Consider the following 14,044-nt stretch of genomic DNA (forward strand, 5'->3'; position numbering starts at 1 on the left):
AAGATGAGCCATTTCAAGAGGCATGAGGCAATTCAGGGTGCAGCACCCTTCAGGGGACAGGTGCCAATGCAAGACTAGGCGTGTCGCATGAGACATCCGGAACCAGAACCGCTGGTGCTGAGAACGTGCTCCAAGTCTGCCTGTCCGTCCCTCTGAAGAGAAGCCCAACAGTGTAAAAGAGCAGTGGGTCCGCCTGAGGCATGAACAGGCCAGGCCAGGAGTCCCCGTCATCCGTCACAGCAAGGAGCCGGCCTCTGCGAACACACCATGCTCATGGCACAGAACAGCCTTCCAGAAAGAGGCTCGGAAGGGGCTTTGGCGGCTGCTCCGCTTCCAAGCAGCGTGCCAGCCCTGTCTGTCCCTTTTCCGGACGGCCCTGTGCGTCAGGCCGATCCTGTTTTGTGGCTGGGGAACAGGCAGCCATTCTGCAGGCCCCATTAAGGACGGAGGAGCAGGAGGCACAACTGGTGTGCCCATGATGACAATGGCAAAGCTTGACCCATTTGGCTTTAAGTGACTCTGTACTTTCCGGCACAACGGAAATGGATCTTAAAGCCCCGTCAACGCAAGACTGCCGGGTACTGCCTTTTGCTCTCAGCCTGAAAGGGAGCGGCGCGTCTCCCGTGACACTGAGTGGAACGCGGCTCGGCTACTGCCGGTTTCTGTATTTCCAACGTGTGGACAAAGAGCAGCCGCCCAAATTACAAAGGAAGGTGCTCTAGCCGAACGCTTACGGAATTTGGAGAGGCCTCCAATTATGCAATTAAAACTCGTTGATCTGGACTGCTCAAAGCTTGTGAGAAAATCATTCCACAGCCTATGTTTTGCATTTCTGTTCCTGCAGGTGTGTTCATAACATCCTAACGCAGAGGCCATAAAAAAGGGCACAGTGAGTTTGCTTCCACTATACACTGAAGGGTAAGAACTGTTTATACCTGGAAAGACTCAGCTCCGGCCCTGGGTATCCTTTCCCCAGCTGCTGTTTGGCATTAATGGTGCCATCCAGGAACGTTATTCTAACTGTGTCCTTTAATTGCTGCCTATGACCTGTCAATCCACACTGTTCAGAAGATCAGGTACTCTGACCTGACTGCTCGAAAGGACTGGCTGTTTGTTTACAGAACTGGCCTGGAAATATTTCGGTCCTTTCAAAGTGATTCGTTTGATAAATGATGTTACTGCTGAGCCTGAAGTGCCTAAGAACCTGAAACATGCACGTCCTGCACGGAAAGGCAGGTGCTCAGCCACTGAGCGATGAGAGTCCCCTGGGGCAGATGCCTCAAACATCCAAATGTAGGTGTGTTTTAAAAAACGTAACACTGGAAGGAGAAGCGTCTCCCACCTGGATGGGGGAGAGGAAGTGCTTGTTGCTAAGAAAGCAGTTCGGAAAGAGCCGGCCCACCCCAAAGCCACCTCCTGGACTCACGGGTGAACAAGGACTTTCCTCTGTGCAGCCAAGAACCAAGCCTGGTGCTAGCCATCAGGCCTTGCTGCTGCTTGTGAGAGTGTAGGCCAGGATTACATCAAACCAACCTTTGTGAGTTAGTCTACAAGCAAGAGCCAGGCATGTTCTTCTTACCACAACTAATATGCTTGACCGCCACACCCTCTTCCAAGCTTAAACCACAGGCAAGTCAATTATTCAGAAGGTGCCAAGGTGTTGAACACAAGACAACAAAGACACACGAGGGAGGGAGGCACGGACGATTATGCAGGAAGGCTGTCGAGATGCTTGGCCACTCACGGAACAGGCCTGTGTGGCAGGTCTGCGCTCCAGTAGCAAGGAGAGCATCACAAACTAAATGGGGAGTGAGCCTGCAAGACTCTGGACAGATGCTGTGCCAGAGGACGGGGTGCTGCATGGGACCAAGTGTGGCCACCCCTTCCTCAATGCCCGGGGCTGGGTACTTCTGGTGGACTCTGACTGGTGCCTCAGCTCCAAACCTGTGGGCTTCACAGACACACACAGGGTTCTTCATTTGGATTCAGGGCTTCCCAACAGAGCGGCTTCCATCTGTCAATCACATGTTTAGCCCGCCCTTCCTACAAGGAGCTCATATTAGCTTGCTGCTTTATAATAACAACATTCGGATTTAGGACAACTTAATGCCCACTCAGAGCAGTTTACAGGTATGTTATTATTATCCTCCTAATAATCACCCTGTAAGGTGGGTGGGCTGAGAGAGCTCTGAGAGAGCTGTGACTGACCCAAGAGTACCCAGCTGGCTTCAAGTGGAGGAGTGGGGAATCAGACCCGGTTCTCCAGATTAGAGTCCCGCCGCTCTTAACCATTACACCAAACTGGCTCTCTCCACAACAACCCTATGAGGCAGGTTAGCCCAAGATAATGACTCAGCAAGATTTAAACTTGGGTTTGGGGCTGAACTCCACAAGGGCAAGCACCGAAAGTGCATCTTGGGTTTCTGATGATGGGTGGGGGGAGGTCCAGGGCTAGAAGGACGGCAAGTACAGAGGGTCCGTCTTGCTGATCGTGCAGTCCCTCCCTCCCTCCCCCCCCCCACTCAGATGCAGAAATGATCAATCTGAACAACTGAGGCAATGGAAAGCATGAGGAGGAGGGGGGAGCCCGGGAACAGGCCTCCACCCACAGACACTACAGGAAGAGAATGCCCCCGGGGTGCCCGTCATCCTTTCTTGCATAACCGGTAGTTGCCCAATGCTGGGGGAGGGGGGTTGGCACAACCAGAGAGAAAGAGAAAGAGGGCACTGTGCCTGGAAGGCAGGGACAGAGGCCAGAGTACCAGGAAGTGGGGTCAGGCTGCCGGAGGGTCAGAGGCTGCAGGGAAGCTCGCTCGGCCCATGGAACCAGGGTACCGAAACAGCCCAGGCTATGCCTGAGCTTGGGCACGCTGGCGCGGCCTAACAGCCTGGTCACCCAGAGGAGAAAAATGAGAGAGAAAGGGAAAAATAAAAAAGGTATTTTTTCTGCATTAAAAGACAGCAAAGCAGACCATGACAGCTAGGCAAGGCTTTGGCAGAGCCAGGCAGCGAGCAACGCACGCGCAACCCGCACTCATGCCCATGATGATGTGCCTGCTGAAAACTTCTCCACCAGACCTCAGTGTGGCTTCTGCCCCTCCATTCCCCCCAAATCGGGAGGAATGTGAGAGGACACCGGCTGTGCAGAACAGACTGCAGAGAGGGACTGAAGCTACACATCCGTGGGCCGACGGCTGGGACTGGAGGGACAACCAATTTCCTCAGTGAAAGACGTGTGTGGAGGACAAAAAGCTGACAGCTGGCTGGAAATTACAGCAGCCTCCTAGGCTTGCTTTTTTTTTTTTAAAAAAGGAGAAACTGGCCCATGCAAACAAGGCTCAATCAATTGACGGGCAAGCTGCCTTATCCATGGGCAGGCCGAGTCACCTCCTGTCCAGAGGGGGGCCTTTGCTCTAGAGGGGCTGAATTCTGCAGCACTTCCTTCCTGTCACTCACCTGTCGTGCTTGTTCTCCTGAGCTGCGCGGAGGAGCTCCTGGATGTTCTTGGTGATTTGCTCCGTCTTCCGAATGACGTCCTCTGTGCTGGGAAGGCTGGCGTGGGCATCAGGGTCTTTGCTCCCAGGGACTGGCCCTTCCCCCTGCCAGAGGGCACTCCGCTGTCTAGCTTTCCTGGAAGACCTGGCAAGACACACACATGCTCAACCTTGAAAGACCTCCTTGCCGGGTCACTTCCAGGCAACCAAACCAGAATGCTTTAAAAATGAGAGGACTGCATATTAGACCCGGATAGAAATTCCAAGGCACAGGAAAATTTAGAAACAAACCTATTTTTAGCTTCCGGCAGAAAAACAGAAAATACTGGGGAACACCAAACAAAATTTAAATGACAGTTTCCTCTGCTGGAATCAGCAAAATGATTTTAAGACAATGTTTTGCTCACTTGAGATGTATAAGTATGAAGAATTTAGACTCCACAGCATTAGATAAGAACAAGGGGGAGGGAGAAACCCAGAGCAATCCATGGGGCAGGGGATATCACACGGAGACTCTGCTTTTTGCCAGTCATAAACCTGTATCCCAAGTTCTGGCTCCAGGTAAACTCAAGGGCAACACAAGCCCTCCTGTTTTATCAATAATTCTCCCACTCTCTTCTACTTGCTACAGAAAGCTAAGATATTGGGCCTCTCCACTCCAAGACGGGTACAGAATGGTTTGTCCAGTATTTTGCTTTACTTTCTTTTCAGACCTTAGTCCTTGAATCTGTAATTCTTTTCAGGTTAATAAAGGTGACCTGCTGGTTAAGTACTCTGTCTCCCTTACAGTTCTCTGGATCACTTGGGACAATTCTGGCCCTCAGGTATCCATTAGACTAGAACAGTTCGGACAGGATTTGTGCCTGGTCCGTACACACGTAAGGCGTTCCGACATGACAGACCCGGCTCAGGGAGCGGTTGGGGTAACAAGGCAGCCCAGGATGCTGCAACCTCCAGTTCCCTCTCTACAATGTTGGGAACATTCACAGTTTTGCCTGTAGAAAACTAAAGTATGGATACTTTCATATATATGCCAAACAGTACAATTTTATACAACAGACTTTGTTATTAAAGCAGTAAAACAAACTGAGTGTTGATAAGGACTGCAGGTATTTCAGGTTCCCCCAAATTTCTCATTTTTTTCCCTGTAAAAAGCTAGAGAGAAAAAACCTCTTTTTCCCCCTTGTGGCCTTGCAATTTCCAGACATCTTCCATCCTTAGATCCCGTACATCTGTTCTGCTAACGAGGACGCTGGTGCAAGAGCCTTCGATGACAGCAGAAAACCTCTTGCCAGAGGACTTGCGTGCCGCTGCTAACGGAACAAATCCACAGGATCCAACCCACTATCTCCCCCCCCCCCTGCTGATCCACCAATTACCATGTGACTACACAGAGCTGTGTAAACGAGTAGGGGTTTTTTTGTGGGGTTCTGTTTTTGCAGGCGACTAATTTTGGTGGCCATGTTCAAGACTTCACTGGGGCCCTTTTGTATCCGCTGGCCTCTGCTAAGGGCGCTTCTTTCCCCCCTCGAGCCACCCCTTCAGCTGAAGGCCGCAGCTCGGGCAGGGGGGAGGTGCCGCATCTTAAGCTCAAGAGAGCGCTACGAACGCTCTGGCTCAGGCTCCGAGTCCAAACGAAGGCTGCATTTTCGGGTCAGGAGAGAAGCCTCACTCAGGGGAGGAATTGCTGCATTTTTCAGGATGAAATCCTGCTCGCTTACAGGAGGTGCCTAAGGAGACCCGTTCTGTGAGCGTGCATCCGCTCTGCACTCGGGGCAGACAGGGCAGCTCGTATGTGCACGCCGTGGAGAGTGACAGAGGAGCTGGGAAGTGCACAGGCACCACAGACTGTGAAAGATCAGGCAGTCCCTGTAGAACGGGGGCCCAAGCGGACACCGCCAGGACTTGCCTCTGCAGCGGGCGCAGCCCCTGGGCACAAGCTCCCAGCGAGGCGTGCCGCCTTCACGCCTTTCGGCACCGCTTGGTCATGATGGGCTACAGACACACCCAGCATTCCTGCTAACAAGCGAGCCTTCACCTCTGCCCCCCAGGTGGCACTGCGGCCTAGTCGGTGCCATCAACCCAGAAAGCCCTGCCCAGGAAGGGGAAGGCTGCTCTACCCCGCCCCCCCCCTCCCGGAAACGCACCCTGTCTCGTCCAGCTCCAGCCCAGGGACGGTGTTGTCATAGTCCCCCTCAGGCACACTGCTCTGCTGTTCCAGTTTGGAGGCCTGAAAGAAAAGCGAGGGGGGGGGGAGTTAGATCCTGACCCCTCACGCCGAGGGGAGACAGGCGGGGCGCAGCAGCCCCACCTCCCTCAGCTGTCCCAGTCTGTCAGTGACGGCCGTTTGCTCAGTGACTGTGGGTGGTTTAAAAGGGCTTTAAAAGAATCCAGGCCCCGCTCCGGTGTCCTTAAAAAGGAGTCCCTACCTTCTTCTCTGAAGGATGGGGGCGAGTCAGGAGCAGCCCAGGGTCACCACCTGGAGCCCCCACTGGACAAATACCGAGTGATTTCAGGCAGAGGGAAATCCAGAGACATCCACAAAATCAAACACCCCAGCAGGAAACGGCTTGTCTGAAGTCCCTGCGCTGCCCTTCCTGATGAAATAGCGACATCTCCCTTGACACCACCGGCAGGTCTGCTTTGACTTCACAGTCCCTGCCGGCAGAGAAGCCACAGCCCGGGCAGCTACTGGCTCGACTGCTTCAGAATCACAGAAGGGATGGCCGCCATCTAGGACCCACCGCTAAAACTTCTCCCCTTCGAGGTCCATCCTGCACCTGCTCCCTTTTCATTTGATTTATCCTCCCGCTTCCACAATCCTGTTGCGCAGTGGCGCCCTGGGTTCTGCAACACTCTTCCCCCCCCCTTCATCTGCTGAGCCCCTCCCTCCCCACCTTCAAGTCTCTTTCTAGTTCAGAGGTTCCTGAATAGCTGTGGTGCCTTCTCTACACCGTGTATTAGTTTATTGCTTTAACTACTCAAAGCTTCCAGGAAAGACCATTTGAACACCACCGAACAAAACGCTTCCTTGGAGACTCGCCAAGTTCTTTGCTTCTTCACCAAGATGGCCCACAAAGGCCAAATCGCTTAGGCTCCTTCTGAACATACCTCACCTGACTACAAAGGACCAGCCACAAGAATGTAAGAACAGCCCTTCTGGATCAGACGGAAGCTCCTCCATCTAGTGCAGTGCCCTGTTTCCCACAGAGGCCAACTAGAAATCCCTGCAAAGACTACAAGTAGGGCTTGAAAGCCAAAACTTCGGTACTGCTGTCCTGCAGCAACCGATGCCTGAGGTACACTGCATCTGAATACGAAGGCTCCATTTAGCTATCATGACTAATAGCCATTGATGGACCTCTCTTCCATCAATCTGTCTAGACCCCTTTTAAAGCTATCTGTACTAGCGGCCACTGCTATGTCCTGTAGCAGATAGTTCCAAAAGTCAATTATACATTGTCTAAGGAGCTAGTTTCTTTTGTGGTGAAGCTCCTGCTTGGACCTCTTCCCGCCCTCCCCGAGCAGTGAGGTTAAAAGCACTTCCGAAGTAGTCGTTAGCTGCAAGACAGCAGTTGCCGCCCCTTGATCTCAGCCAGCAGCCTTGGGTCAGTCTAGAGAGTGCCTTGCAGACCCCGTGGCCGAGAGAGAGAGAGAGAGAATGGTGTGTGCACTGTGAATAAATGCTGAGATGGTGGAGAGCTAGAGGGATAAGAAGCGAAGCAACCCTTGTGCCGAAAGAGAGAATGAGCAGAGCAGGGCAGCCCCATGCAAGAGGTTTGGGGGAAGAGGGAGAGAGAGACCTCCCAGAGGGTGGCTGGCCACTCTGGGGAAGGAGTACTTAACCCTTTGTGTGCTTTCGTCTCTTGACCAGGAAAGCATGGAGGGGAAGGAGGGCATGGATGAAGAGGTGGTGGTCACCAACCCACTCCTCCCAATCTAAAAACAAGGGAGAGAGAAAGACACTCGGGAAAAAACACACAGACACTACACTCAGGACTCTGGGTGCCAGTGCAAAACACAGAATCCCCTTATTAAAGCTGGAAGACTCCCACAAGACGGTGTGCAGGGCCAGGAGGAAGAGGGATGCAGGGGAGGCTTTGAACCCACGTAGCACACACACTACGGGGCCAATGACGGCATCTTCAGGCTTGGCTTCAAGGAAAACCACGCGCCGGCGATCTAGACCACGAACAGGGGCACTTCCCCTGGCACAAGGAAGCTCCTCTTGCAACAGAGGAGGGCACTTTGCATGGGATGGAAGTGCTGTGGCTAGCGGAACGGAGCTGGAGAATCCAGGCAAGCCAACCTTTTCGAACACGGCAGCTGTACCACCCTTGGCCACGGTGACCCTTCTCAAATATATGTGTCTCTCTCACACACAACAATATATCTGAAGAAGGGAGCTCCAACTCTTGAAAGCTTACATCCTGAAAAATCTTGTTGGTCTCTAAGGTCTGTTGGGCTTGAGTCCTGCTGCAATATACAAAAAAGTGTGCTTTGAGCACATACAGAGTGCCCTTTTCCTCACCGCTGATCAACCTGTCCCCACACTCTTTTAATTAAGGTGTAGGGTGCTTTCTACTCCAGTATCTCTTGCTTAGAAATGGGCTACCTGGAATACAACCTCCCCCAGCCCCACGCCAATTCCCGACCCTTTCGGTGGCTTTCACGGCTTGTGGTGGCCTGGCTTCACCAGCTACTCCGTGCCTCTCCAGGCTGCTGCTTCCAGGTCTAGCCAGGCCACCATCTAGGCATTAGACTCTGTGGGGATGTCAGGAGCTAACCGTAGATGCCTCTGCAACAAAGCTATTCCACAGTAACTGAATCTTGAGCCAGCTACCAAATTTTTATTTTATTTATTTACCTCATTTATAGCCCCATTTCTCACTGAGACTCAAGGCAGATTACAAAATATAGAAAAACGATTCAACCAGACAGTACAAGACACCCACGAACAACACAATAAGACTAAGATCACAGAAATTAGGACACAAGGCATACCATCACCAACGCTGAATGGGCACGCACGCACGCACGCACGCACGCACGCACACACACACACACACACACACACACACACCCCTCTACTTAGAAACAAAGCACCCTTGGTGCTAGCACAACCAATATATAATGCTGGGCATATAAATCACCACTCACTGGGGCAAGGCCAAGCAGCCTCCAGCTGATCAGGCAGGGAAGCTTGTCACACCCGCAAGAAGAATGTGAGCTTCTACTTTTCCAGGCCACCCAAACATATCAAACCACTACCACAGGGGCTTGTGAGTGGAAGGCATGGGGGAAAGAAGTGAGGGACAGCAAACCTGATAAGTAAGTAAATCTAGCAGATTCCTGAAAGGCTGCGCCGCCTGAAATCAGGGCTGTACCAGGCTAAACTAACTGCTCACTGTGCCATCAGTGCCGCTGATCCCCTTCTCTGGTTCCCAAGGGAGGTAACAGCTTGACCCTGATTCATCTGCCAAGAAATCACAGAAGAGCATAAAACCCTTGCAGGGAAAAAACCTGCCCCTCGGCTAGGCTGGCCTCGCAATCCTGGCAAGAAGTGCCCCCTCCCTGACTCCTGCCTGGCTACATCGGAGGCTGCCCTCTCTGTTCTCTAGGCTGGCAGCTGTTGGCTGCCTGGTGCTCTCTGGCCTCGACAGCCACAACCTTGGGGCTTTGTGTGGCTCCTGCGCACCCTCTAGCAGGCACGTGTGTGTCTTAATCCCCCTTCTCTGCCCTTGGGTCCCCCACCACACACACTGCATTTTACATGTGCTTCTGTAACCACAGATGTTCAGGTTAAAACAAGACAAAAGGAGAAAAACACAGCACAACACGCTGCAGAAACACCCTGGCCCTCAGTCTTCCAGGCAACCAACTCCTGCAGGCAGGCGGGTTAAGAGGGCACAGAGACCCCGCCATGCGAGCGGATTGAACCATGCGGCAGCCAGCCACATTCTGCATTGGGTGTTCGGGCAGAAGGTGCCAGGGAGGAGGGGAAGAAGGGGGCGGGAGAACGGAGCACCTGTTTTACTTACATGGGGAGGGAAAGGCTGAAGCCGCGATGTAATGTGCTCTTCGGGGTACGAGACCTCAGCCAGGGGCAGGTAGGGCTTCTGGCCCGATCCAGTCTCATACATTGACATGGGCCGGCTACTACGAGCAGAAGGCCGGCGCTTCAAGGAGGAGTGGCTGCCAGGGTCAACGTATTCAGAACCAGTTTGAGTTTGGTAGGCACTGGTCGTGGCCTGCCTTCGGAGGGTCGAATTTTCACTCTGCAGGGTCTGAAGCTGGAATGAAATGTTTTATCCAAGTGGGGCCGCGGATCACCCTCATATAAGTGTCATAAGCAAACGAAGAACTCAGGTGCAATAACCGGGACATTTACAGTTTAAAAAGAAAGCAGATAGGTGGATTTAAAAAACAACCATCTTTCTAAAGAATTTCTCTTTGTTCGGAACAGGTTGCATTCTCAGATCTGGAACTTCAAGAGTCCAGCTTCAACTTCCATTTAGTGGGAGTGGAGGTGAAACCCACTTCCAGCAGTAATTACAAACAGTCCAATTCCAGGTGAGTCATCTGCACTACACAGCTCCAGGACAGCTTGAGCGGCATCCTTGGAAAGCAGCCCCTTACGCTGACTGATCAATGGAAAACTCAAGAGACAGGAAGTGTAAAAATGGCAACGTCACAGCGGAGAGAGCAGGACACGTGACCGAGACCCTTTGCAAAGCAGGAGGGCAGAAGCAGGCCAGAACAGACGCTCAAGGGGGCCAAGCGGAAGGAGATTCCCGGCAATGTCCTCAGGGACGTAAAGGGCACAATAGACCGGGATGTCTCCTGCATGCAACCTCCTTCCACACACATCACAATGCAGCTCAAAAGATACACACTGAGGACGCTGCCCAGCCTAAAAGCTCCTGAGTTACCACAGACATCTTTGGAAAAAAACAAAGCACAGAAACGACTGATCATGCCCTCAATGCTGGGAGATTATGCAAGTCAGAAACAACACAGGCCCTTCAAGGTATGGCCTTACTGAATCTTCGAGTCCCACACTGCCCGCCCCCCCCCCCACCATCCCACAACCTAGAGTGTCCTTCCAAATCCCTCTATAGGGATCGGAACCCACAGATCCACGCTCCACTAACAGCGGTGGCTTCCCCAAGTGCAGGGATTCTTCCCCTATCGTAAGACCCCACGCACTAGAGGAAGACTCCTGACTGGGGTGGGGGGAGCACCACTTCTAGTGGAGCAGATCAAGGGGAGTGCCATACATCAGCTGGGAGGGGGAATGGCTGCACCACCTTCACATTTCTGCAGACCCTTGGGAAGAAACTGGGAAAAGGTGGCACAGACTAGCTTGTGGGCAAGACATCAGCGCAGAGCTTGCCTGAGTCTCTTGAACACACCTTCCTCCCTCACCCCTCACCATCTGCAAGCCTCATGAGTCACACCCGTGAAACCGTGCTGGCAGCTGCTGCCTAGCCACCCCACGCACAGTGCGCTGAGTTTGCGATCCGTTTTACGGCTCTTTGCTGTCCTGTTTGCTCTCACTTTTGGCATTTTATGGGAAAAGAGCGAGCCTAGCGTGTGTGTGTGCGTGTGTGTGTGTGTGTGTGAGAGAGAGAGAGAGAGGGAGGGAGGGAGGGAGGGAGAGATTTGCCCAAGGAAGATCATGGCCAAGAAGAGCCTGCAATTGAGGCCTCCCAGAGCCAAGCGGTACCACTGAGGGGCTACAGAGGGAAAAACCTCCCACACCTCGGCGGGACTAGAAGTCGTCCAGGCCCACGTCAGGTGATTGGCAGGGATGTGAAGAGCAAGGCCAGCGGAGTCCGTCGGGGCTTCAGGGTACCAGGAGCCCTCCTGAAATAAGCAAGTGCAGCCGGGCACCTTCTGCGCAGGAGATGCTCCCGCTGCTAACTGGGGTGTGTGTGTGTGTGGATTTGGCTTGTTCGCTTCAGGCAACGCCCTGGGACAGCCCTGGCTGCACAACAGGCGGCCTGCAGGGGCTCTCTCAACGCATCTGATCTGACCCCCCCCCCCCTCCGGCATGAGACTGCATCGAGGCGCACTCCGCTAAGCGTTTCTCTCCCCCCCCTCCTCTCCCATGCTACCTTCTTCTGCATGATCCTCAGCTCCTCGCTCAAGTTGATGTTCACCTTCAGTAATTGCTGGATTTTCGCCTCGGAGGCCACCAGGGCGTTTTTAACCTGCAGGTATTCCTGTGCGGTGACCGGCCCGTCCGACAAGTCCGAGTCCAGGCTCTGGAAAACGAAGACGACAGCAGCACGCCTGCTTGACCCCCAGAGGGACGCCTGCTTGACCCCCAGTAAGAACTCAGTCACAGAGTTTACAACGTATATTGGAAGGACATAGGTCTACCCATGAACTGTGACACCCACAGTGTCTGGAGTCAATCTTGGACTGCACCTATATTGTGACTGTATATTATAATTGTGAACAAGGCAATTTAAACCCTGTATAGGAAAAGTAGTGTCATAGGATGTCTGACCAGTAAATGCACTTTAATTGTAATAATTATAGCACTTGGAGCACGTGACACTTTAATAGAATAATTACAGGACGTCTGAAATGCCTATATGATTGAGGTTAAGGGGGAGTGCAATATGTGGTGCAGTTCTTGAATGTGCTAAGAGAGATAATTTGAAATACAAGTTGTTTAATATACCCCTTATATATTGGTGAATAAATAATTCTGGAAATAATATTACGTGCTTTATTGTTGATTGTGGAGGCATTATAGTACACGGGAATTGTTTCTTGTCTGATAGCAGTATTACCGTGTTGCTCTATATTTTGGTGACCCCCAGAGGAAGCACGGAAGCTCCAAGGCAGCGTCTGAGGTGGGCAGGCAGGCAGGCGAGGCCCTTAGCCCCACAGCCCCAGGCCGGGACTCTTTTCACAAGATTAAAGACAACATAATCAGACAATCAGTCCTAAGCATGAATCTCGGGCTCTGTGCCAAGTCTGCAGGCGCAGCGACCCGGCTGCACTGTGGGGGGGGGGGGGGCTGGGGGCCGAGATACGCCGACCCTCCCCGAGGCGGAACTGAATGGGCACCCCTGCTCTTCCCACAGGGTGAGGTAGGGGGAGTAAGGAGGGCACCAGGGCAGCTCCCCACACTGGGCCAGGCTCCTCTCTTTCCCTGCCGTGGCCCACAGATCCTTCTGGGAAGCCTGCTAGCAGCACAGGCCGGCAGCTGCCTCCCCCCACCCCCCACGCACTATAAAGCTGCCCAATACATCGCACTCGGGTTGTGCAGCGGAGTCTTGGGTGGGCGTGTCCCTCTTTTGGAGAGCAGGCGGGTGGGGGGGGGGAGTTAACAGCGCTGCTGGACACACAAACCTGCCTTAGACTGAATCAGACCAGAGGCCCTTCGGACCAGCCTCGTCTGCTCAGACTGGCAGTGACTCTCCCGGGTGTCTTCCGCATCGCCTGCTACCTGGTCCTTATATCTGGAGATGCCAGGGATAGAACCTGGAGCCTTCTGCAGGCGAAGCAGAAGCTTCACCCCTGAGCCACGGCCCCTCCGGCTGAACGGATCCGGAATGCTCAGGAGCTGGGGGCTTGCATGGGAACACGCAGCAGCTTCACCCCAAAACCGCCCCGCTCAGAATTCAATGGCCGCCAGCGGCTGACAAAGATCTTGGGGTCGGGAAGGCTTTTGCCACGGAAGCTGCTGTTTCGGCCGCTCTCTTTCCAAACGAGGCTGAGCGCGAGAAGGAGCGGGGGAATGAGCGCGCTCGGCCAGCGAAGGGAGGAACTCGCTCCTTGCAAACAGAACAGCCGTGCTCAGAAAGCAGTTTGCAGGCAAGAGGCAACAAGGAGCCCCCCTGCAAGGCACTTTGCGACTTCTGCGGGGCTGGGGGCTACCTTCTGGCGAGCCGCCTTGGCCGCGCTCGTCCCGAGATCCGCCTCTTCGTCTGAGGCAACGCTGTCATAGTCCGGCTGGTCATTCTCCTGACTCTCTGTGCTGTGCTGGCTGCTGATTGACTTCAGGATGAGTTCGACGTTTTCTGAAAAAGTCAAAATGCTGATGGGTTAAGCGAGTCTACTTTTCCTCGCCACGATCCGCCCCAGAAATGCGGCTCAAAACACTGGGCAGAAGAGCAGGCTCAAGGTGCTCCCCTACCCACCCTCGACTCTTTGCAGTTGGGATTATAAACACCAGCCTGCAGGAAGACTCAAGCTGAAAACCCGCCCCCCCCCCGCCCCCTCTGGTGATCTAGTTCTCCCCGATCAGCTCAGGTGCTTCCTGTCACCAGCACCACAGGGGGCCTCTGGGCTGGAGTCCCTCTTTCCACCTGCTTCCTTCTCCGCAGATTCTGCTCTACTCCTCCTAATGCCAGAGTGGGATTGCCAGACACATCCTTGCTTGGAACAGGGGGCAACACGTGCACGGACGGCCTGGCAAGGGCCGTGCTCCAGTGAGGACTGGCACTCAAGAGCCAGGGGCATGCTGCCTTCGCGCCCCACCCCTACGCGAGCCCGCTCCTCCCTCTCTCAAGAGCCCCTTGGCCAAG

General features: G+C 53.6%; 1 protein-coding gene across 6 annotated transcripts in view; it reads right to left on the minus strand.

Moving 5' to 3' along the window:
• The window catches only part of GIT2 (GIT ArfGAP 2), a 33,613-nt gene that overhangs the window by 2,750 nt on the left and 16,819 nt on the right, over positions 1 to 14,044 (minus strand). For 2 of the 6 annotated variants that reach the window (XM_054996030.1, XM_054996029.1), the window contains exons 13-18: positions 13,395 to 13,537; positions 11,615 to 11,764; positions 9,536 to 9,787; positions 7,341 to 7,433; positions 5,642 to 5,724; positions 3,457 to 3,639 (exon numbers count right to left, since the gene is read on the minus strand). In XM_054996030.1, coding sequence (XP_054852005.1) covers positions 3,457 to 3,639; positions 5,642 to 5,724; positions 7,341 to 7,433; positions 9,536 to 9,787; positions 11,615 to 11,764; positions 13,395 to 13,537 — 904 coding nt within the window. The remainder of the gene's footprint in view (positions 1 to 3,456; positions 3,640 to 5,641; positions 5,725 to 7,340; positions 7,434 to 9,535; positions 9,788 to 11,614; positions 11,765 to 13,394; positions 13,538 to 14,044) is intronic. The other 4 variants (XM_054996031.1, XM_054996032.1, XM_054996034.1 and 1 more) reach the window with 4 other exon arrangements.

This window comes from Eublepharis macularius, chromosome 13, assembly GCF_028583425.1.
Source record: "Eublepharis macularius isolate TG4126 chromosome 13, MPM_Emac_v1.0, whole genome shotgun sequence".
In the NCBI taxonomy this organism is placed as follows: domain Eukaryota; kingdom Metazoa; phylum Chordata; class Lepidosauria; order Squamata; family Eublepharidae; genus Eublepharis; species Eublepharis macularius.